Source organism: Hetaerina americana, unplaced genomic scaffold (assembly GCF_022747635.1).
Source record: "Hetaerina americana unplaced genomic scaffold, ioHetAmer1.1.p SCAF_9, whole genome shotgun sequence".
NCBI classification, from domain to species: Eukaryota; Metazoa; Arthropoda; class Insecta; order Odonata; family Calopterygidae; genus Hetaerina; species Hetaerina americana.
Window position 1 is genome coordinate 28,485,264 of NW_027287538.1, and position 22,239 is coordinate 28,507,502.

The window sequence follows — 22,239 nt, forward strand, 5'->3', positions numbered from 1 at the left end:
TACTCCATTTCTAAGTCTCCAAAGTTACTTATCTTTTTTAAACCTTAGCCTCAAAGACCAGAATTTAGATTTACTCATTTTTACATTCCATTTTGAACCTTGACTATTTTTTTCCTCAAATCTGTACTTGGCTTAACTTAATTCTTCTATTCTCTTCACTAAAGGGCCCATTTCATTTCAAAATTACTTTCCCAATATGCCAGCTGTTCTACCCTCATACTTCTTTTGTATCTCTTTGTTCGGTGTTCTTGTATTTAATCTTCTTCTTACCGAATATCTCACATTGATCATGACAAGCACTCAACATTAACAGACATCCTGATTAGGCTCTATATTTTTTTTCTATCAATATTCTCAATGCTGCAGTGGTATCATGTGTTCCCCTCCCCTTTCTAAACCTACACGAATTGCATATTAGGGCAAATTTTTGCCCTAATATGCAGCTCTCTACTGACAATTCTTATTGCTACCTTTGCTATATATGGCCCATAATCCTCACATTATTGCAGTCAGGGCGATGGTATTTGGGAGGGGGAGTGAATCAAAAATGATATGCAACACATGAAAAAAGTGAGCCCTGCCATCAAAAGTGTGCTAAAACTATTTGCAGGAACCCCGCTAAATATTCCTCCCTGACCTTTTATCATTTATTCAACTGTGAACACTATTTTATGGTATTATTCCAATACAGTGGAACCTGTGGACCTTAAGCTTAACAAACACCTTGCATAGCAAATTATTTGAATAACGAGCAAAAATACTGAAAATGGCTCGCTGTACGAGCAACTATTTTCTTAGTGATTTTTTGCACAAGCCTTAATAATATTTTGATAACCCTGAAGGAAGAAGAAGAAAGACATATGAGAATAAAAGTAACAGTAGAAATGAAAATTAAAATCACTGAAAACCAGGAACAACCTGTGCATGTGGCTGATCTAGTTTGCACATCAACAATCAGTCAACATCAACAAATGGCTTTTTCTTCAAGAACACCGACAAGACTAAGCAGATAGATGTTTCAAATAGTGGCAAGAGTATCTATACAACATTTACGTATTCCCAATGATGATGAAAGGTTGCTTTCCATATGCTTAAACGAAAACAAATCGCTATGTGGCACCATTAACGAGAATACCATATAATTTGTGAGAAGGGGAAAGTGATTTTCACTGACATCATTAATCAGGAGTCAGGATCATGCAATCATGCAAACGATTGAACAAATGTTTAATGGGAGTCGTGCATAGTTTGAGAAGTTAATGATAAAAACCATCATCAACAGCATTGTAAGGTATGGTGAAGCAGCAAGCTCTGAGTCAAAGGCAGTAGAGTACTTAATTGGTGATGGTGAGCGGCTAATTGAAAATCAAACCCATGCTTCTCTACCATTCAGAAACTTCAGGAGCCTTCAAGAAGTGTGAAGTCCAAAACTGCAGGCTAATGAGATATGTAGATCACGGAAAACCTTTGCATCATGCCATGTATATGAGGCAGTGCCCTAATAAGGCTGTGGCAATGCGTGCCATAAATCTATTTCACAATCATTCTAAATCACATTTTTACCTAGTTTAGATGCAACAGCAAAAAAAAAGTCTCAAGACAGCTTGCTAGTAAAAAGGAATTAATTAAATTAAAAAATCATTAGTTCTAAGCAATATAAATGGGATCAAACTTAAGGCATATTTATTTACAAAATATATTCAGTTGCACTTACAGTTATAATAATACAATACTATCTCACATATTTCACAATGAGCTCAAATTTATTATTGCATTTACACTTTTTATAAACTATATAAATTATACACTTCCAACCTCTTAATGATGCATATTTTGAAATTTAACAGAGCTACTGAGCTGAGTTTGTGTAAGGTAATGCAAGCCATAAAAATAGCTGATGACTGAAAAGGAGAGTACTGTTATTCAGCAGTCATAATCTCCTGCAGTTGTTGCAAATCATCACAAATGTGAAGTATCCATACTAATGTGAAGGTTTACACCAGTTGATTAGTATGTTGAAATACTTCTAGACACTTCAAGTACTTTTAAGGCAATCAGCCATTTGTTGTGTTATATACAAATTAGAAAAAAAACACCTGAGGTTGAAGATTACTTAGTGAATGAAGTTGTTCATTCCCTACTTACCACTAAATACTTACTTTGGCCTCATATCAGTGTGGTTATAGGGAAGAAAGTAAAGTAATTAAATAAGAAAAGGCAAGGAAATAGAATATATGTGTAAGCAACACTCTGTGTGGAATTGTAAGAAAAAAATTATAGCAATATTCAAATTGAAGTTTAAATGTGAGCAGGCAAATTAATATACAAAATACCACAGAATGTGGTCCTAACCAAACTACTTCCAGTGCAATCAGAAATATAGATACTTAGGCACTTCACTACTGCCCTGGGATCAACAGCTAATGCAAATAGATCCTTGAACAACCTTGAAACAACAATTGCTATTTAATTAAGTTTAAAACGGCTTCACATCTTTTGAATTCTCCTATTAAACTTGATCAAGATAAATACGCTTCTACCACCTGGGAAGTGTATGGAGGATGTTCATGAGCAGTGTGGGTAGTTAGAGGAACCCCTAATTCAAGACTGAGGAGAATGCAGACTTTGCTTGGCAAGTCTAGCAAGCTGTTGTAGTGAGTAAGCTGTGAGGACCCAGCAATTGATTTTTCAGCTCACGCAAGTAGGGCAGTTGGGATCTTATTGTTCTCCTTCCACTTTTCATTCATACTTTGGCGGGAAATATGGAACTTCACCACAGAACTACACTTAAGAAATGCTTGTTTAATTTTAATACGTAAACAATTCACACATCTAGTTTAAGATACCAGCGTTTTTTTGTTTGTGATCATTGCTTTCATATTAAAATCATTACTTAGGGGATAATCACTTTGGAATAAGAAAATGGAGAGGTACACATGATGTAGTAGCAGCAATCAGGTCACTAATAGAGAGGAACATAGAATAGAATCATGATTTATTGTTTGTTTAGTAGATTTCAAGAAGGTGTATAATAGAGTGGATTGTGTAAAGCTAATGAATGTGCAACAGGAAATAGGAGTCAGTTGGATGGCTAGGAAATGTCCACAATATTCCAAAAAAATCTGGACATTGTGTGTGGATATTAATAAATGGCTAATCAAAACTTTGAAATGGAGTGTGGTTTGTACAATGCAAAAATATGGTTGTTGAAGCAAGATGATAAGCATAGATTGGTGGCTTTTGATATGTGGGAATGGAAAAGGTAAAATAGACTAATAAATCAAATAAGGAAAGGTTAGTCATTGTGGAAAGGAGAGGGAATTTTTAGGGGGAAATCCATAGGATGCAGGAAAGATGGATGCAGAACATTATGATTATCAATGAAATGTAGAAGTATGCAATAGAGGGGAGAATGTTAGGTAAGTGAGGAAGGTTTTCCACCAATAGGATATGCTGAATTGAATGAAGGGAGGAAGTACGTACGTGGGATTTAAGAGGGGCTCATTGCATGTCAGGGCGTGTTTTGTAAGGAGAGACAAGTAAAATGCATTGTTGCACCATTGTATAGACTGCGTCCATCCAAAACCTACCTTAACTAGCAGTGTACCAATAATAATAATAATATATCTATTTATTAGGGGAAAATACTTTCCGATTATTAATTTCAACACAAATTAGTTAAAGTAGGATGTAGCACAGGGAATAATAAGAAAGACAAGGTAGTTATAGTTACCTACAATTTGGTTTTGTAGGTAATTATAGTATGTAATTACCAATATAAGAGAAAAAACAGTACAAAATAAATTAAGAAATTACATCAATATCAATATAACTTACAGAGCACTGTAGTATACAAGGGTGTTAAAATAATACATTGAAAAAAGCAAGGCCCATAGAAACAAAACATGATACTTATTGGATCAGTCAGATGAATCAATTCTTATGACAATCTTGAATTTCAAAATTGGGAATGAAAAAACAACTATATCATAAAAAATAATACCATGTTATCATTGCCCACCACTTAGAAAATCTCATCAATGTCCCTAGAATAAAATTTCCCAGGGTGAGGTATACACTTTGATGCACTATTGACTATATTTTCTGATAATTCAATACATTCTAAGTTGAATTATTTATTGTAGAATGCTAAATAGCTCTTCATGCTTCCCAATAGAAAATTCATGCAACAGGATTTAAAATTAAGTCCAGCATAATAGTGCTCTGAGTGTTAATTTACCATTATTAAAAATAGAATAATTAATATGGTGCCTAAAGAATTGGCACAGGTCATTTGACCATATTGACCTGAAAAATTTGAAGAGGTGAAAAAAGTCAAAATGTCAAGCTGAACAGACACAACTTAGATCTGTCATATCTGTGAAATCAGCATGGAAGCAAAATAAACATGAAAACCATTTGATGCACTTTGAGAAGAACTACAAGGGGTCTGGAAACCATCTATACCGATGCTGAGGGCCAATCTCTCCTATTACATGGGATTAATAAAGTTACTTAGAAGGTGCCACTGAAATCAATCTGTATTTACATAATACCAGGCAAGCCTCCACAAGACTGGTCTTGGGTATTGGAGCATCATCCATACAAGTAGAAACATTAATAATACTTTATGATTTTGAAAAATGGTGCAACCAAATTAAATGTCGTCTGTATAAATATTACTTAATTTATAAGCAAAAGTTCTTAAATGTCATGAATATTGTCACAAAAGAATTCATCAAATGAGTAAAGTGGTTGAGCAATTAACCAAGTATATACCCTATTCTTGAAATTCTGGATACCATACAATTCAGACTGAGTAGGCAGATAAGTATACAGTCCTATGCTCACATTATGAAATGTGTTTTCAGTTGATGACCATCTACAATAAGTAGTATTTAGATTCGCTTCATCCTTTGAGGTGTAGATATAGATGTAGGGTCTTAATTGGTCCTAGGTTAACTTTCACATGAATCAGTGCCTTAAAGATATATAAACTAAATACAGTCATGATTCCATACCTAACAAAAAAGGTTTGCAGGAATCACGTGGTGGAATATCAACAAGAGAATAAAGAGCTCTCTTTTGTAGAAGCAGAATTTGTTTAACATGCGGGAAATTACCCCATAATTCAAATGACATTGACAGAAGGAATGTTAAAGAGCTAAACGATGCTCATTTGAAATGAGAAAGTTGAGCTTTCTTAACATAAAAACAGCTTTGCTCAGTTAATAACAGATCTGTGGTGTGAGTCTCCCAGTTAGTGTACAATGGGTCTACATTAGTGCATACATGCATTTAACCTTTTTGCATGTACTTTTGCACACATTAATTTTCATGCATAATTTTACTTCCCTCCCTGGACTACAACCTTGACGTGGTGGAAGGGCTTATGTGTTCCGATGACCCCTAGAGCTGTGCTGGTGGGAGTAATAAAAATTGCTCCTGGTAGGGTAACCCATGCCAGATAGGTTGAAGGTTAGGAGCCAGACGAAAGGAAGTCCACGCAGCGTCTGTTCCTCAGTGAGGCGGCTGCAATGGCATCTGACCCCAGTGGGGCGGCCAGTAAGTGATGGTGTCACTTTAAAAACACCATTGAGGAAGGCAACGGGAACCCTCTCAATTATCATTCCCAAGATTTCCATGATGGACAAAACAGAGATTTTGAGTCCTGGCAACCATGGGGCTCGGCCCAATCGGCCGTGTGTTGTGCCCGGCAGCGGGGGAGGCAAGGCTTCCGCGGTCGTCATCCCACGAAACCCTTGCAAGGGAAAACCAGCAGCAGCAGGACAGAAGGCGCAGGAGAAGGCCAAATTAGTTAGAATAGGAACGTGGAATGTTAGGACAATGATGAGGACAGGGAAATTGGAGAATGTTAAGCAAGAGATGGAAAGGGGAAATATAGATATTTTAGGTCTATGCAAGGTGAGATGGAAGGATAGCAGGGATTACTGGAGTGATAATTATAGAATAATATACAGCAGCAGGGACGAGAGCCAACGAGGGGTTGCCATAGTATTAAATGAAGAGGTAGGAAGAAGCCTAGTCAACATAGAACAGGTAAAGCATAGGTCATTACTAGTACAGATAAAAGCAGAACCGACGAACTTAGTTATTATTCAGGTATACATGCCACCGAGCAACCATAAGGAAGAAGAGGTCGATAGGATATACGATCAGTTAGAGGACATGATCGCGTGTGTTCCTGCAGGGAAACATTTGATAGTGATGGGGGATTGGAATGCGACGGTAGGCGAAGGAAGAGATGGTGATGAGGTGGGGGACAACGGTTTAGGCACGAGGAATGACCGCGGGGAGAAAGCAGTTGAGTTCTGCAGGAGACAGGGGTTAGTCATCACCAACACTTGGTTTAGACACCACAAAAGACGCAGGTATACATGGAAAATGCCAGGTGACTCAGGAAGGTATCAGCTAGATTATATCCTGGTTAGACACAGGTATAGGAACAGTGTGATACACAGCTTCCCGGGGGCGGATGCGGACTCAGACCACAATTTAGTTGTTATGAAATGTAGCGTACGTTTCAAAAAGATAAGGCAGGGGCGGCGAGTTAGAAAATGGAATGTAGAAGCATTAAATGGGTTGAAAAGGAAGGAATACAAACAGGCGGTAGAGAAAGTCATGGAGGATGGTAAAGGGCTTAGTACTATTGAAGAAAAATGGGAAATGATCAAGAAAGGGTTGTCTAAAGCCGCAAAAGACACTATTGGGACCGTTAACGCTAAAAGGACTAGGAAACCATGGATCACGGATGAGATGATTACAAAGATGGATGAGCGGCGAAAATGGAAGAATATAAATACAGAATTAGGCAAAATGAAGTACAAAGAATTGAACAATAAATTGAGGCGGGCAACAAATAAAGCAAAAGAAGCTTGGTGGAAGACGCAGTGCGAGGATATGGAAAGTCTGCAGAGGATGGGTGAAATCGGTGCGCTGTACAGCAAAGTTAAATCTTTATCGGGAAGTAAGAAAGGGAGATCTATGCTAACAGTTAGAGATAAGGTGGGTAAGGTAATAGTTGACACAGGAAAGATCCAAGAGAGATGGAAGGAGTATATAGAAGAACTGTATAGTGAAGAACTTCAACCAACAAAGTTAAACATTGAAAAAGAATATGACGTAGAGGAAGATAGCTTAGGTCTAGGCATACTAGACGATGAGATAGAAAGGGCATTGAGGGACATGAAACTATATAAGGCCGTGGGGGTGGGTGACATTCCCATGGGACTATTGAAATGTTTAGGAAAGTTTGGGAGGAAGAGGCTATATGGACTGATTCATAGTATTTACGATGGAATCTGGCCGGAAGACTTTGTGAGATCAGTTTTAGTTCCTATTCCGAAAAAGGCAAAGGCTACATCATGTGAGGGCTACAGGACAATAAGTTTGATATCCTACGCAGCTAAAGTTGTTCTCAGGTTCATAAACAAAAGGATAGAGAGTAGGGCAATTGATTACTTAGGGGATGATCAGTTTGGGTTTAGGAAGGGGAGAGGTACGCGTGATGCCATTGCAGTAATGAGATTATTAATAGAGAGGAATATAGAACAAAACCAGGATGTATTTGCCTGTTTCGTAGATTTCGAAAAAGCGTTTGATAGGGTGAATTGGGAAAAACTAATGAGTATATTGCAGAAAATAGGAATACATTTGAGTGAAAGGAGGCTAATCTGCAACCTGTACATGTCTCAGACTGCTCAAGTTCGAGTGGGGAACGGGGAGTCAAGTTGGGCAGTGCTAGGAAGAGGTTTAAGGCAGGGTTGCCCATTATCACCGTTGCTGTTGAACCTGTATGTAGAGGAAATGATTAAATAGGCATGGGAAGAACTGGAGGTAGGAATGGAAGTGGGCGGGGAATTCGTAAAATCAGTTAGGTTTGCTGATGACCAAGCTTTAGCTTGTCAGTTAGCCTAGGGGTTGTGAGCATTGCTGAGTGAACTGGAAATTCAGTGCGACAGGTATGGCATGAGAATCAATATTAATAAAACAAAGGTTATGCGATTTTCTAGAAAGAAAAAGGCTAAGCTAAACATTAAAATAGGAGGGCAAAAACTAGAGCAGGTAGAACAGTTTACGTATCTCGGTAGTGTTTTGGACCAACACGGTCAAAGTAGTAGCGACGTAAGGAGAAGAATTGCACTAGGCAAAGAGCCTTTCACAAGGAGAACGGAGTTAATGACGGGGACGTTGGGTAAGGATGTTAAGAAAAGACTCGTAAAAACTTTGATATGGAGCATAACTATGTATAGTGCGGAAACGTGGTCATTGAAGCAGGAGGATAGACGTAGATTGGAGGCTTTTTAAATGTGGGTGTGGAGAAGAATGGAGAAGGTGAAATGGACAGAGAAGAAAACAAACGAGGAAGTACTTGGTATGGTGGGCGAAGAGAGGGGTGTGTTAGGGGCAATCCTATGGAGGCAGGAAAAGTGGATGAAGGGGGTGTTGACCGGCAGTGGGATGTTGAAGACTGTGATAGAGGGTTGAATGTTGGGCAAAAGAGGAAAGGGAAGGAACAGGATAGGGTTGTTGGATGGGATGAAGGGAGGAAGAAAGTACTCAGAGATGAAGAGGGACCTGATATAGAGTAGGATGCTGTGTTTTGCTAGGGGTCACAAATTATTTAATTAGTAATTATGCCCATCCAACAACCTACCTTAACCGGTAGATTACCTAATAATAATAATTTTACTTGTCAGATTGAGAAGTTGAGCCGAAGATAATTTAATAAAATTGGTAATCAGAATTTAGCACAACTTTCAAAACACAACAATTATGCCCACTTGAAATACACAATAAGTGGGTTGGTAGTAAGTTTTCTGAAAAAGTGAAGTATTAAGGAGCAATAAGTGGAAAATATGCTTAATAATGGGAGATTTGATAAAAGATGAGTTAGGGACTAGAAAATGAAATGCAAAGGTCTCTATATGCTCCCGGCTTTTAGGATAGGAGGATTTTAACAGAAAGAAATCGATTTGAAAGGCTGTTTTGCTCCCGCAGCTCTGAGGGTTTTTTTGTACACTAGTAATAGCAGGAAGCTGACACTTCCAAATGTATAGGGCACTTTCCTGTGTGACGATATCGAGGTAACTTGGTATCTGAAAAAACCCTAAAAAATGAAGTTTAACAGAAAAGTAAATTACTCATTCTATGGTCTGAAGTCATTACTTAAACACTGGAATAAAAAACCAATTGAATTATATTTTTATCTTTTATATTTACTTTAATAAATAATTTTTCGTAGTAATTTTACGACTATATTGACGTTCGAAGATTTCCATTTCGTAGATGTATCGTTAATACAGAATTATTTGAAAAGTTATGAATAACAAGAGATGGAATACTTTGGCCCTTGCATTCATGATAGCGGGCAATAATAATGAACCTTCAGTGATGGCTGTACTGGCGCGCTGTATCGTAGTGTTTTGTTTGGCGCAAGGTTTGTTGTGTTCCGACAGATTGTTTGTTTGCTTTGTGTAGAACTAGTATTATGATAATTCTTACAGGGCTATGCATTTTTTCTGACTTTATTTCTAGCTCATGTAGTGGAAGATATCGTCTAATATTCATGTTTTAGGAAGGCAGAAATTTATATAAACTGCAGCATGGCCCACATGAGTTTGAATCAATATCTTCAACAGGTAAAGCAGAATTATTTAATCATGAATTCGTTTTTAGCCCTAGTATGTTATTCTTTACGTGTGAAAGGTATTTTTTATAAGCTTTTAAATGTTTATAACTGCTATGATTTAATGTATCTATTGTTTCGAAACAAAACTCGAGGCACATACGAGTGTGATGTTCTTTTAAATAGGCCTCATGTTTTTTGGAGGAACTAATTTTATATATCTCAGGAATATGTTATTACCTCCATTTCTTCTGATCACTCACACGCCCATTTTTGGTTCTGTTGTACTTTCTCTGACAGCTTAGTTATCAAGTTATCATGATACTTGACCTAAAAGAATTGACATTTTGGAATCATTCTAACAGGAAATAATTGTTATTTCAGGTCGATAATGCATGGAGAAACAGAGAAGGCAATTCATTAGCGGTATGAGGTTTATTTCCTGTAGTTTCTGTTATGTCGTTGATATTATTATTGTTGTTGTTATTAATTGTTAACAACGTGGTAAATACTTTCTATGCAGGAATTTCTGTCATTTCGTCATGGTCATGTGGTCAGCAGCAGGCTCCATATAGAAAATCCTGATTCGGCTGTTGAAAGAGTGATAGATCCACCATTGGATGAAATAGTTGCTGCACACCTGCGGTAATTATGTAGTTTAATTTTCCCGATTGAATTAGTCTAACTGATGGGCTATATTGGCATTTCATCGCCATGTAATTTTAATTTGGGTATAACTTTTCATCTCTCGTGTCTTCATCAACTTATGATGTAGTGTTTATTGTGCACTCATTACATTTGTAATAGCCTCAGTATTTAGTAGAGCCTTGTTTACATGGTGTGACCAACGCAATTTTGGTTTTATTTTGAAAATTCTTGTGTCTTTTGGAAGCGCCCATGTTAGTAAGAGACATTTGGGGAGGCAATCGACAGCTGAGGCCATTTGCGCCATTAAGGATGGATGGGCAGTTTGGTGTGGGCTTCTCAAAGAATGGAGGAAGGGTTGATAGAAACCTGGTGATCAATTAGCCTATTATCAGTAAAAGATGCAAAGGGGTCCACAATTTAACGCCCCATCCGACGCACAGTTTACTCCACTTGATGTACTCTCCAAAAGCCACCCCAAGTAGGAAACGGAATACCTCTAAAAACTCCTGTCGTTCGGGGTTTCGAACCCGAATCGTCGGGCTTGGAAGCTAGTGCATTAGCCCCTACACCATCCCAGTACCCTCACCCATGTAATATTTTTAACGTCTTAGTGTTTTGTATGATGCCAATGACCACAACTGTTGAAAGCTTTCCCTAAGAACTACTCCTGCAAGTACTGCAGTTGGAGTTATTTATATATGGAGGGCCAGAGGGAGAGGCTGCTGAATCCAAGGAAATTATGTTTATTGTATTTTTAACCATGCAGTATTGCATGAATGTAATCCAGACGAAAATTGACTCAGAAATACAGCTTTCATATTGCAGCTACTAACAGGACAAGTGTTCGCTAATTAAGATGCAGACAATTTATTTCCTTCAATTTCTAGTAATCAGTCTGTGGCAAATGGATTTCCAGAGCCCTGCCTCTTATTCTTCTTGAATTTCTTCTTGCTTATGGCACTACTTACAAAAGACTTTAGTCTGAATTAAATTCTAAATCTACACTTTTCTGGCCATAAAGCTCAGTTTTCAAAGTTTATCTTCATTGTTGACTTCAGCACATTACATATTGGGGTCAATGCAAGTGCGTTTACTCATTTTTGGCTCAATCATATTTTCAACAATTACTCCTAGAGCAATCCTGGGGTTTTGCTTTTACAAATGACATATTTTATATAATATTCAACAGCTTCCGTGATATGTTCTTGCATTTCTTTAATGTATATTTCCCTCTGATGCCTATAAAAACTCCAGTCCTCGAGACAAATACTGCAAATGAGTAACTCAAGAAATAATGGCTTCTTCTGATAATCTAAAACAAATATTCAATAATCTTGAAATCAAATAACTCCATCCTGCTGAGATCATATTATAAGTGCATCAAAAATGAATGCAATAACTTGGTGATGCATAGAAAACTAAGGAAAGAGAACAGCTTTGTCATTTAAGTCTCCAAATTTGTCAGTTCCTGTGCAAACATAATGTTATGCAGGGTATGAATTCATGGCTCTCTCTCTGCAGATGGATAATTTTTTTACTGCTCCTGTGTACTGTTTTCTTATTTGTGACTGTACATTTGCGTTCAAACTCTAATTGCAATGCATTGTTTGTCTGTAATATTAGCAACCAATGTGACATGTTCCATACATGTCTTTTAGGAACCAATACACATAATTTATATTAAGAGACCCCACCTTTCCTTGGTTCTCAATGAGTTACCTGCATTTATCTATTTGAATAATTTCCCTCTTTTTATTAAACATTTCTTCAATGGCAGTTAGGTTGAATACTGTTTCATGATACCAATGCTGGCTCATAGGACTACACTATTGTGTTGTGTAGTGACCGTAGTGACAATTATTTGTAATGATTTGTGAAATCTAAATGCCTGATAAAGTGTATATTAAATTACATGCTGCCCATTGGGTTAAGAACTTCATGTGACTAGTACTTGGGTTGTATTGAATATGATTTATTCTACCTGCTTAATACTTAAACATGATGACATGAAAACTTCTTGACCTTTATGGATGATCTTATTATAACCTGGTCCCCATTTTTACAAGCAAGTGGATGATTTGCAACAGAGAAAAAGTGCCATGAAATGTCCCAATTGTAGTTCAATAAATCCATTGGTTTCTGCAATTTGCCATGCATATTACCAATATTTATCACAAAAAAAGTTAATGTGTGGGTATTACTTATGCATGGTAACAAACATGAGTATTATGGATGTAATTTTTTTTTCTAGTTTAACAGTATATAGTTAAGCTTCATTTTTCTAGATCAGTTGATTTACCAGGATGAAAAAAGGACAGTCGACCTTAATTATCGTTTCTTCATGCAGAGAGCTAATTTGCAGTGTCTGACTAGACTTTCGACAACTTTCAAATATGTACCCTCACTGTTATGGTAATGTTGAACATCAGTATGATAAAGCCAAATTCTTTGCATTGCTGTACGGCATATGGTAATATTATTGGGGCTTGTAAATCATACAAGAGTAACAAATTAAGCAGTAAATATAATGCATGCATCATTATAAGCTAGAATAAACTGTAAGAAAAATTATCATTACCCTCACCTTCCATCGAACACATAACTTCAAAGTTTTCCATTTGCAGAAAACTCTGCGATAATCAAGTGCATCCTTTGAAGTTCTGTATTTGATGGAAGGTGAGGTTTATCATTTCAATTTTTTTTATAGTCTATAATGCATCATAATGATGTATGTAGTGCAAGTGAGTGTATGCATTTTACGTGAACCATTTGATTCTCCACAGAAGGTATTCAGTACAATGCAGCTTAATTTATTGTAACGTGAATATATTGTAAAGATGTTCACTAGGGCCGATTTTAACTTTTTTCAGCTGTGTTTACTCTGCAACAAATCAAGAATATGTGGAAGCCTACAGGTGGCAGACACAAGCAGTGCAGGCTGCTTGCAAGGCCTTGCAGGCTCAAAGGGATGAGAATTGGCTGTTGCCCATGCTTCTAGCCCTTTGTCTTGATCTCAGACTGCTTGCCTTGTCTGCAGACAGGGAGAGAGCTAAACGTGGTCAGGGACCACCTAGAGAAACTCTGGAGAAGGCTGCAGATTGTCTCATGAGCTGTTTTAGGATATGTGCTGCCGACAAGTGAGTTAATATCCACTTACAGTTTTATGCATATGATCGGCTTAACTTATCTGCATTATGAAAAGTTCATTATATATGCACCTCCTCTTGCCAAGCATAGATAATCTGTGGTGGTTTGGTTGCAGAATTTCCATCCCGTAATAATCTAGTACAGGGATGATGAACCCTTTGACAATAGAGTGCCAGAGTTTATGAAATCAGAGTATACTCTTGACTTTCATGCCAATCTATCTTGTGAGATTATGATTTTATGTATTGAAATTGAATATTTTAATGTCTATAAGGGGCATAGGAGTTTTTATAATAAAACACAACTTTAATTTGGGATTGTCAATTATTTATTTTGAATTTTAAATTTTATTAGAGCTTTTAACAAAGGTATTTGAATGAAATATTATAAGAAATCTCAATTTGTAATTTATTAGAATTTCTTCATGGCATGTAAAATTTTCTTTTGTTAGCAGAATAAGGTAATATTTGCAATTAATATTGTTGATTCTTTTTGAGTTCAGAGAATAAAATATTAATTATTCCCTAAGGAAACTCGTACATTATAAGTAAATAATACGAACTTCAATAAAAGAAAGAGAGCTGGTGGTGTCAAAGCGATGGTCATATATTGACTGATGCGGATGGTCTACTAGTCTTGCTTTTACTAATAGGACATATGAGAAAAATGTTTAGCATGCGTTGATGAAAATAGAAGGATAATGAAGGATCTCAGGCTTTCCCGGCGAATAGTATTCAGGAATTTTTCTCGGGTTTCCAACCGGGTCAGGTTTCGGAGTACCGACGTTTCGATGGCTGACTCTGCCATCGTCTTCAGGGTTGAAGTGCAGAGCATGGAAATTGCCGGGTATTTATACATGCATATATGTATAAATACCCGGCAATTTCCATGCTCTGCACTTCAACCCTGAAGACGATGGCAGAGTCAGCCATCGAAACGTCGGTACTCCGAAACCTGACCCGGTTGGAAACCCGAGAAAAATTCCTGAATAGAAGGATAGTATATGCCACAGAAAATGTTTGATGACTTAAAGTCATAGGTATTGTTCAAATAGCAGAGGCCACTAATATATACAGCACTCTTCTTTGTCTCCCATCTGCGACTTGGATCAATTTTAGTTGCTATTTCAACCCTGTAATCTTAACTCACCATGGAATTGAATTGTCCATAGCACTCTCCCAGCTTTGCATGCCAAAATCAATTCTCCATGTGCCGTTTTAGGCATGCATGCCATAGATTGGCCGTCCTGTTCTAGTGCATAATCTATAACAAAATATAATTTGCTACTAAAAATAATTTTTTGCCACTTTAAGATGTATTGCCATAATAGAAATATGGTGATGACTCTTATGGTACTATGTTTATATCTTTGTTAAATTACCTCTCCCTTTTTGAACTTTAAAATTGATGTTTACCATATCATTATTAAGGAGCCACCAGATGTAATATTTTCACTCATTCATGGTTAAGTTTTCAAATCAATTTTGAGAAATGTCATCTCCCTGTTTGTAAATATTGTTTTATTACTATTTATTTTTACTAAAAATACTTAAGTTTTGTTGAAGTACAACTTGATTTAATTTATGATCTTGTGTCAGGTATGGTTCACTTGTATCAGAATAAAGGTTGGATCAGTTATAATTCAGATACCTGTGGATTTGCAGGACCCTAATTTGATTGTGAAGAAAGCTTGTATGGCTCTGGATCTTTCATGATCTTCTTTCTCATTTGGGTAAAGGTAGATGCCAGTAGGCAATGGTATGAAATCGGTTCTATCAGTATTAGTATTGTGCATGTTTTGCCCAAGTTGGGTAAGACCCATTTTATCCCCTTCTCCAAACTGAGGGCTCTTATAGTTGTTAGTCTCAATGGTATGGCCAACTTTTAAGATTGATAGCACATTTCACTTTCTAACTCTAATGTAGAAGCTCTTCTTTCTATCGATCCTTCCAATTAAACATGGTTTTTGTTAAAGTAACACATCTTGATGGATATTATGCAAGCCCTTATACCCTCCTAAATATTACTTTCACGGAACTTTTTTCAGTCGATCTTCAGAAGAAGATACAAAACGCTGGGGAATGCTCTCACTGGTTAATCAATTGTTCAAGGTGTACTTCCACATAAACAAACTACATTTATGCCGACCATTAATTCGAGCAATTGAATCTACTCCCTTGAAAGAGCATTTCTCCCTGAGCCAACAGGTGACCTACCGTTACTACGTGGGACGTAAGGCAATGTTTGATAGTGACTATGTTCAAGGTGATTCAATTTATGTACCTATACACATATAGTGATTATCTGCTATAATATTTATTTAATTACTTCTCTTATACCAAGTAAGGATGTAAAAGTTACTAAATGTCGTGATTTTTATCCAATTCTATCGCGGGTTTAGTTTGGACTTGACAGTATGACATGGCCTTCTACATTCAAAGGGTGAACTTATTCTAAATTCTCATATACATGCCCATGGTGCAATAATTGATATTAATTTACATGTAAACACCTTACTCTCAGCAATCCATTTCATCTAATCTGCCTCTTGACATGAAATGTATTTATCTTTTAGAACGTTTTTGAATAAATTTAAAAATTACCGGTGGGATAGTCTTAAACTATATATCAAGTTAATATGCATTACTTTACTCATTTATTATTTTGTTCTTCAATTATTCTGGCTGTTTTGCTTAAACATGTATATTTGTGTCATTTTCTCTTTTTTTATTACTACTTGTATACAAGCAAAGCATATGAATAAGCAAATTTGATGATATTTTATTTTATATCTCTTATCACAAACAGTTGTAGTGCTCTATTTAATCTTTTAACATACCCAGTTGCTTTATGAGCTGCAGGATCCTCAGTGCATGTATAACAAAATATCCTATATTTTAGTATTATTGAATTGTATTAAATACAATAAAAATAAAATAATCGTAGCACTTTGAATCTGAAGTTTTGCATGGTGTAATGTGGCTTAGAGTTACTTCTGAATCATTGAATTTGATGTTTTCTTATTTTTAGCTGATGAATACCTATCGTATGCCTTTCAAAGATGCCACAGGCAATGTGCTCGGAACAAGAGACAAATTCTCATATATCTAATACCTGTGAAAGTTCTTTTGGTAAGTTCTTTGTTATTTTTAAGTATGATATGAAACTTCATGCCGAATCTCTATGCTTCTTGACATCATTGAAGCTTCACTATCATGCAGAAGATATTTAAACTTCTATCTCTCCAACCTCTGCACAATGAACTCTTGGACTGGATTCAATATTGCTTGCTAAATGGCTCCCTGCTGTTCACTCCTTATCTGCAAAACCTCCATAGTTCAAAGTCTAAACATGGGCCACAAAATGTAATTCATTTCCTTGCAATGAAACTAATACATAAATAATCATATTTGCTTTTGTATGATACATCAGCATGATATTGCCATAAGGCTGAGCAGAGTGATATTGGATAGGATAGTCTATCACTCATTTTCAGAAACCCGACGGAAGTGTGGTCATTTAGGTATTCAAGTTTTAAGGTTCTACTGCATCACAGTGATAAATATGTATAGGGGTATAGAGAAATAGAGTGAAACAAGTATGTATGAGCATGAATATTTGTGAACAGCTGTAATCATAAGATAATATACAATTTAAATTTTTTAATTATAATGGCAGAGGATTCTAGCTGTTCAATTGTTCCTGGCTGAACTTTGTGGAAGTTCATGTTTATTAAATGAAGAATAAAATGTATCTTTCCACTGTCCTTTTATTCACGTACAACTAGTTTCAACGCTCAAGGGTCATCATCAGGTACGAATGCGACTTGATTAATTTGTACTTGATGAGGATGCTTGAGCACTAAAACTTGTTGTACGTGAATATAAGGACAATGGAAAGATGCATTGTATTCTTCATGTAATATTCTAGCTGTTTGTTGGATTTGGAGAAAAGAATTTACAAAAAGTGAGGTGAAAATAAATTGGAGGGGTTTAATGCATAAATTATGGTTAACTTCATGGGTTAACATATCTATTAACAGACAATTGATTACAGAGGTCAGGTAGACGTTTAATTTTTTCATTAATTATGTGAAAACAACAGCTATGGGAAACGTATAATGGATATTTAAATCTTTTTTTTACGGTATACCTTTGCAAAGTGGTCATTTATGTGATCATCACAGTGTGTCTCACACATCACTGTGATGATCACAGTAAGTAATGTGATCCTCGCAGGTTAAACTCTATTTGTATATTTGGCAGGTACTTTGGAGTCATTGCATTTATGTGTTCAGTTCAGGGAATAATATTCCAAGAAGGAAAATGTTAATGTTGAACTCTATGTTTACTTGTATTCAAGGGAAGTATATTTATTATGAATTGATTCATAAAATGTGCGTGTTCAGTTATATTCTTACTGCGGACAAATATTATTCCTTGTAGGGTTATATGCCAAGTCGCAGAGTTCTGGAGAAGTATGACCTTCTCCAGCTTTGGGATGTTGTGGAGGCTGTGAAAGCAGGGGACATTGGTCGTTTAAGTGCTGCAGTTCAGCTTCATGAAGCCTTTTTCATCAAGTGTGGAATATACCTCCTCCTAGAGAAGCTGAAAATTGTGACCTACAGAAATCTATTCAAAAAAGTGTAAGTGTGAAATGATACTTTTAAAATGAAATTCAAAGTATTTCATATGTTTTTGACCTTTAAGAATCATACATTTCCTGCGGTTCTTAATAGGAACTGATTAAATATTTTGAAATATTCATGTTAACATTATAAATAGGAGTGGGTTGGGCCCAAATTTTGATCAAATCCAAACCCTTTCTTCCACAAATTTCAAAATTAATTTTTATACAACTTTTTCCTTTTCCTCCAGATCAAATTTACAATTTAAATTGTAATAAAATAAAGATAATGACCTGTGATCATAATTTTTTTATCTTTGAAATGCAAATTACTATTGTACACTGATTTTCATTATTGTATGCTTCATTTTAAGGGAATATTTATTTGTGATGTACTATTTTTGGTACACTTAAATACTATATGGACTTTACTATTGGCCAACTCATGTCATATGGATTGTATGTATTGATGTTTATCAATTACATGTAATTATGGAAGAATAACAATATGTAGTTAAATAAGGGATTTTTCATTTCGGTGGACAGAAAATAATATTTCATTGAAAATAGGTGGTTATCTTGCTGAACCAGCCATTGAACAAACAAGTATACAATGCAATCATATTGTCATTACACCTCCAAAGCATCCTAAATTACACAAGTATTTGTGACTTTTGCTTTATGCATGCTCTTGACCGCAAGCAATACATTATAGATTGGCTTAGTACAACCATTTAATCCCTAATAATATCTTAACTCTACATGTCATGGCCAAACTCATACCCGTCTGGCTGTTTTGTTAGGAGAGGCTAGCAAATGTATCTGTGTATATTTGTACAGGCATTGTCCATTCAAAATATACCTTAACCGGATAGAATGCCAATAATAGTAATCTAGATATATGAAATTGTTTGAGAATATCATGGAATGGCAAATGTTCATAGATATTATTAGTGTTATCAATCCTCTTCCAGGCATTCATTTGTAAAAGCAGGCCACACACCTTTGAGTCTATTATGTGCAAATATTAAAATGATTAATTCTGGCATAGGAATTTGGCATTAAAATTAGGAGCACCCTTCATTGTATGCCTTTCTGATATTCCTTCTTGTGCCAGCCACTTGTGTCTTCTCTGATTTGTGTTGCTTTTTATTTTTCTGCCTTTACTTTTTATTTTCAAATATTCCTAAATGTTCATTCTTACACATTATATGAGTAAATACCTTGGTACAATAAGATCAATACCATTGCCTTTTATTTTGTTGAATGATATATCTGCATAGGTTTCTCTTTTATTGTTTTGAAGGGATTCATTAAGTTCCAAATATTATTTGCATGCAGTGACCACCCTAAAATTAAATCAGTTGTTTAGTGTTTACCTGGTAGAAATGCTCACCATTGGTCCTTCAGCCAGCAATGTAATAAGATGATGTTGATAATTTCATGAACTCAACTGCAAACTATCTCATTCTTCTTGACATTCATAAATTTCTCCCTACTGCAATTTTAGGGTAGAATTGTTTAAAAGTTTTAGTAATGATAGAAAACAAACCTTGACTAAAAAAATTTAGCGGTATTATGATTATGTCAAGCATGAAAAGGAAGGCTATTGAGTTATGTTAAAGTAATATACCATATTTTTCATTATACAGGGATCACTTTTTACACAAAAAGAAGTTACTGATCATTTATATCTGGAAAACCTGTAGCACTTCATTTATTTCCATGTAAAAGAGAGTATGTAACTTTATTAAAAGCATGTCCTGGCAGTATGGTATGTTTATGTGAAGGAAAAATTCCAAAATTTCCTGCATTACTATTATCAGAATCACATGAAAGAATTCATTGCTTACAATTGTGAAGTATATTGGCATGTGTAAAATCACTCACATTTTTGAGTTCATGGGGAAGCAATGCTACCCTAAACATAAGTTTCAGGTTTAACTTTGTGGAATTCCTTCATTATGAGGGTAACCATGGTCGTGAAATATTAAATCTAAATTGGAAATGTTAAGTTTCTTTTTACCCTCACAATACTACCCTGTCCAATAAATATGCGAGCTGAGACCATAAAAACTTTATTTTACAAAATTTAGTCTACATCGATTTTGTCCCTTTCTGTGTACTCTCCATTTGTTGCTATGCACTTATTCCATCTTCTTTTCCCCTTTTTAAAGTACCCTTGGAAGTCCTCGGCAGTTAGGATTTTTAGTTTTCTTGTTTATTCTTGCTTTATGGTGTCCTTATCTTCCCAGTGATGTCCCCTTATCACATTTTTGCATTTTGGGAATAGGAAAAAGTCACAGGGGGCGACAAGCTCTGGTGAATAAGAAGGATGATCAAGGATGGTGATTGAATTTTTTTGCAAGAGACTGGTGAACAATCAATGCTGAATGTGCGGGTGCATTCTCATGGTGAAGGATCCATCCATCATGTTTGGTTAAAATAGTGTGCACTGTTGATTTTGCTAAAATCAGTTCATCAGCTATCATTAGGACAGTTTTTCGACTATCTGTAAGGACAAGGAATGGCACAAAATCAATGTTGTGGCAACACAGATGGTTGAAGGTTGTCCCAGACTTGCATCATCCATGGCATCTTGTTGGCCATCTTCAAAAGACTAAATCCACCTGAAAATGGTTAACTAATGTTTTCTTCAGAGCATTATCACCGTAAACAGTTGTCAACATTTCAGTAATTTCTTGATAACTTTTACTGCACTCGCCAAAAAACTTGATGTTGATTCATTGCTCCATGATTTTCTCAATTTACATTTTTGACTAACAGTAAAATCAAGGACAACAGAAACTAACAGACGAAGGTGGTCCCAGAAGTACCCGACCCCACAAAGAAAATGTAAATATTTTGGAAAAAATTTATTTATTTTTCAACATAATCTCCTTTCAGCTCTATACACTTTTCCCAGCGATTTTCAATAAGTTTAATACCTATTTTATAATAAGAACTGTCTTGCTCCTCAATATAGCCATTAACTGCCTTCACTTCTTCACAGTTGAAAAATCTTAGACCACTGAATCATTTTTTCAAGTTTGCGAATAGAAAATAATCCGAGGGGGCTAAATCTGGCGAATAGGTTGCATGAGGTTGCAATTCAAACTTTAATTCATGAATTTTGGCCATTGCAATAATGGATTTATGAGCTGGTGCATTGTCTTAATGAAACAGCACTTTTTTCTCAGCCAAGTGCAGCTGCTTTTGCTTGATTTCTTCGCTCAAATGTAATAATAATCCTTTTTTCTTCATTTTATTAAGGTGGTTAAATCTGTCAATACGAGTTTTGGAAGCGTAACAGTAGGTAGAGGTACTTCATGCTTATATGTTAAATACATCAATTTCTATAAATAAAAGCAGTGACTGGTATGTGGCATGTGTAAATACACCAAGTCTTTTGCCAATAGGGGCATATAACCATGTTATTTGATATTCTTTCACTTACTGAAAAAATTGTTCCTTCTTTCAGGCATCTGATCCTAAACACCCATCAGATTCCAGTGGAAGCATTTGTGTGTGCATTGAAGTGTGTCAGTGAAAAGAGTAAGAGTGGTAAATTGGAACCTGGTACCACTACTGACATATTAGGCCAAGTTGACGCTGATGAGGTGGAATGTATTATTGCCAACCTCATATTTGAAGGAAAAATTAAGGGTTATATATCAAGACAACACCAGAAAGTCGTCGTTAGCAAGGCCAATGCATTCCCTCCTCTTAATTCTATAAGTTGAAATGGCCATGATTATTTATTATATTTCCATAAAAATGTGTTCTTCTTCAGTGGGGTTTTACTTGCGTCTTGTGGTAGAGTGCATTTGATGAGGGAAATCGGATAGCATGGTCATATGTGGAGAGGGTGGCTGGAACTAAATATCAGCTAAAAGTTTTGGAATAAAAGGAGACTTGAAGGAAAGAAACATACTTCATTCAGCAGGCATTCAAATAATGCTTGGCCTGGAGATTATAAAATGAATTGCTGGTGAAATGTATGTAAAACTTTTTAGTATTAAAAAAGACGAATGTAGTTCTTTGTGCTTTTGTGGAAGTGATTTAAAATTCAAGCCTGAAGTAACCATCATTACTACAAGGAATTGAATTTCCATGTAATTCAGTGTGTACTTTCAGTGTATTTTTGAATGAATACAACCTGCATAACA

At 35.9% G+C, this 22,239-nt stretch overlaps 1 protein-coding gene across 2 annotated transcripts; it reads left to right on the top strand.

Annotated features, from left to right (window-relative positions):
* Nucleotides 1–9,443: 9,443 nt before the first annotated feature.
* PCID2 (PCI domain-containing protein 2) lies at nucleotides 9,444–22,228 on the top strand. 2 transcript variants are annotated; one of them, XM_071597643.1, is made up of 9 exons: nucleotides 9,444–9,460; nucleotides 9,559–9,662; nucleotides 10,034–10,075; nucleotides 10,173–10,294; nucleotides 13,168–13,434; nucleotides 15,492–15,709; nucleotides 16,475–16,575; nucleotides 17,890–18,089; nucleotides 21,552–22,228. In XM_071597643.1, the coding sequence occupies exons 2-9, from the start codon at nucleotides 9,627–9,629 to the stop codon at nucleotides 21,811–21,813; spliced, it is 1,248 nt and encodes a 415-aa protein (XP_071453744.1). In that variant the 5' UTR covers nucleotides 9,444–9,460; nucleotides 9,559–9,626; the 3' UTR covers nucleotides 21,814–22,228. The 2 variants fall into 2 exon arrangements, with proteins under 2 accessions (XP_071453744.1, XP_071453743.1); XM_071597642.1 differs by lacking the exon at nucleotides 9,444–9,460 and having other exon boundaries at nucleotides 9,479–9,662.
* Nucleotides 22,229–22,239: the final 11 nt, after the last annotated feature.

Excerpts from the sequence above, each read along its gene's own strand:
- PCID2 (XM_071597643.1), top strand. The coding sequence starts at position 9,627 with ATGGCCCACATGAGTTTGAATCAATATCTTCAACAG. Across the intron at positions 15,710-16,474 it reads TGATAGTGACTATGTTCAAG|CTGATGAATACCTATCGTAT; the intron begins GTGATTCAATTT and ends TCTTATTTTTAG. Across the intron at positions 16,576-17,889 it reads TACCTGTGAAAGTTCTTTTG|GGTTATATGCCAAGTCGCAG; the intron begins GTAAGTTCTTTG and ends TATTCCTTGTAG.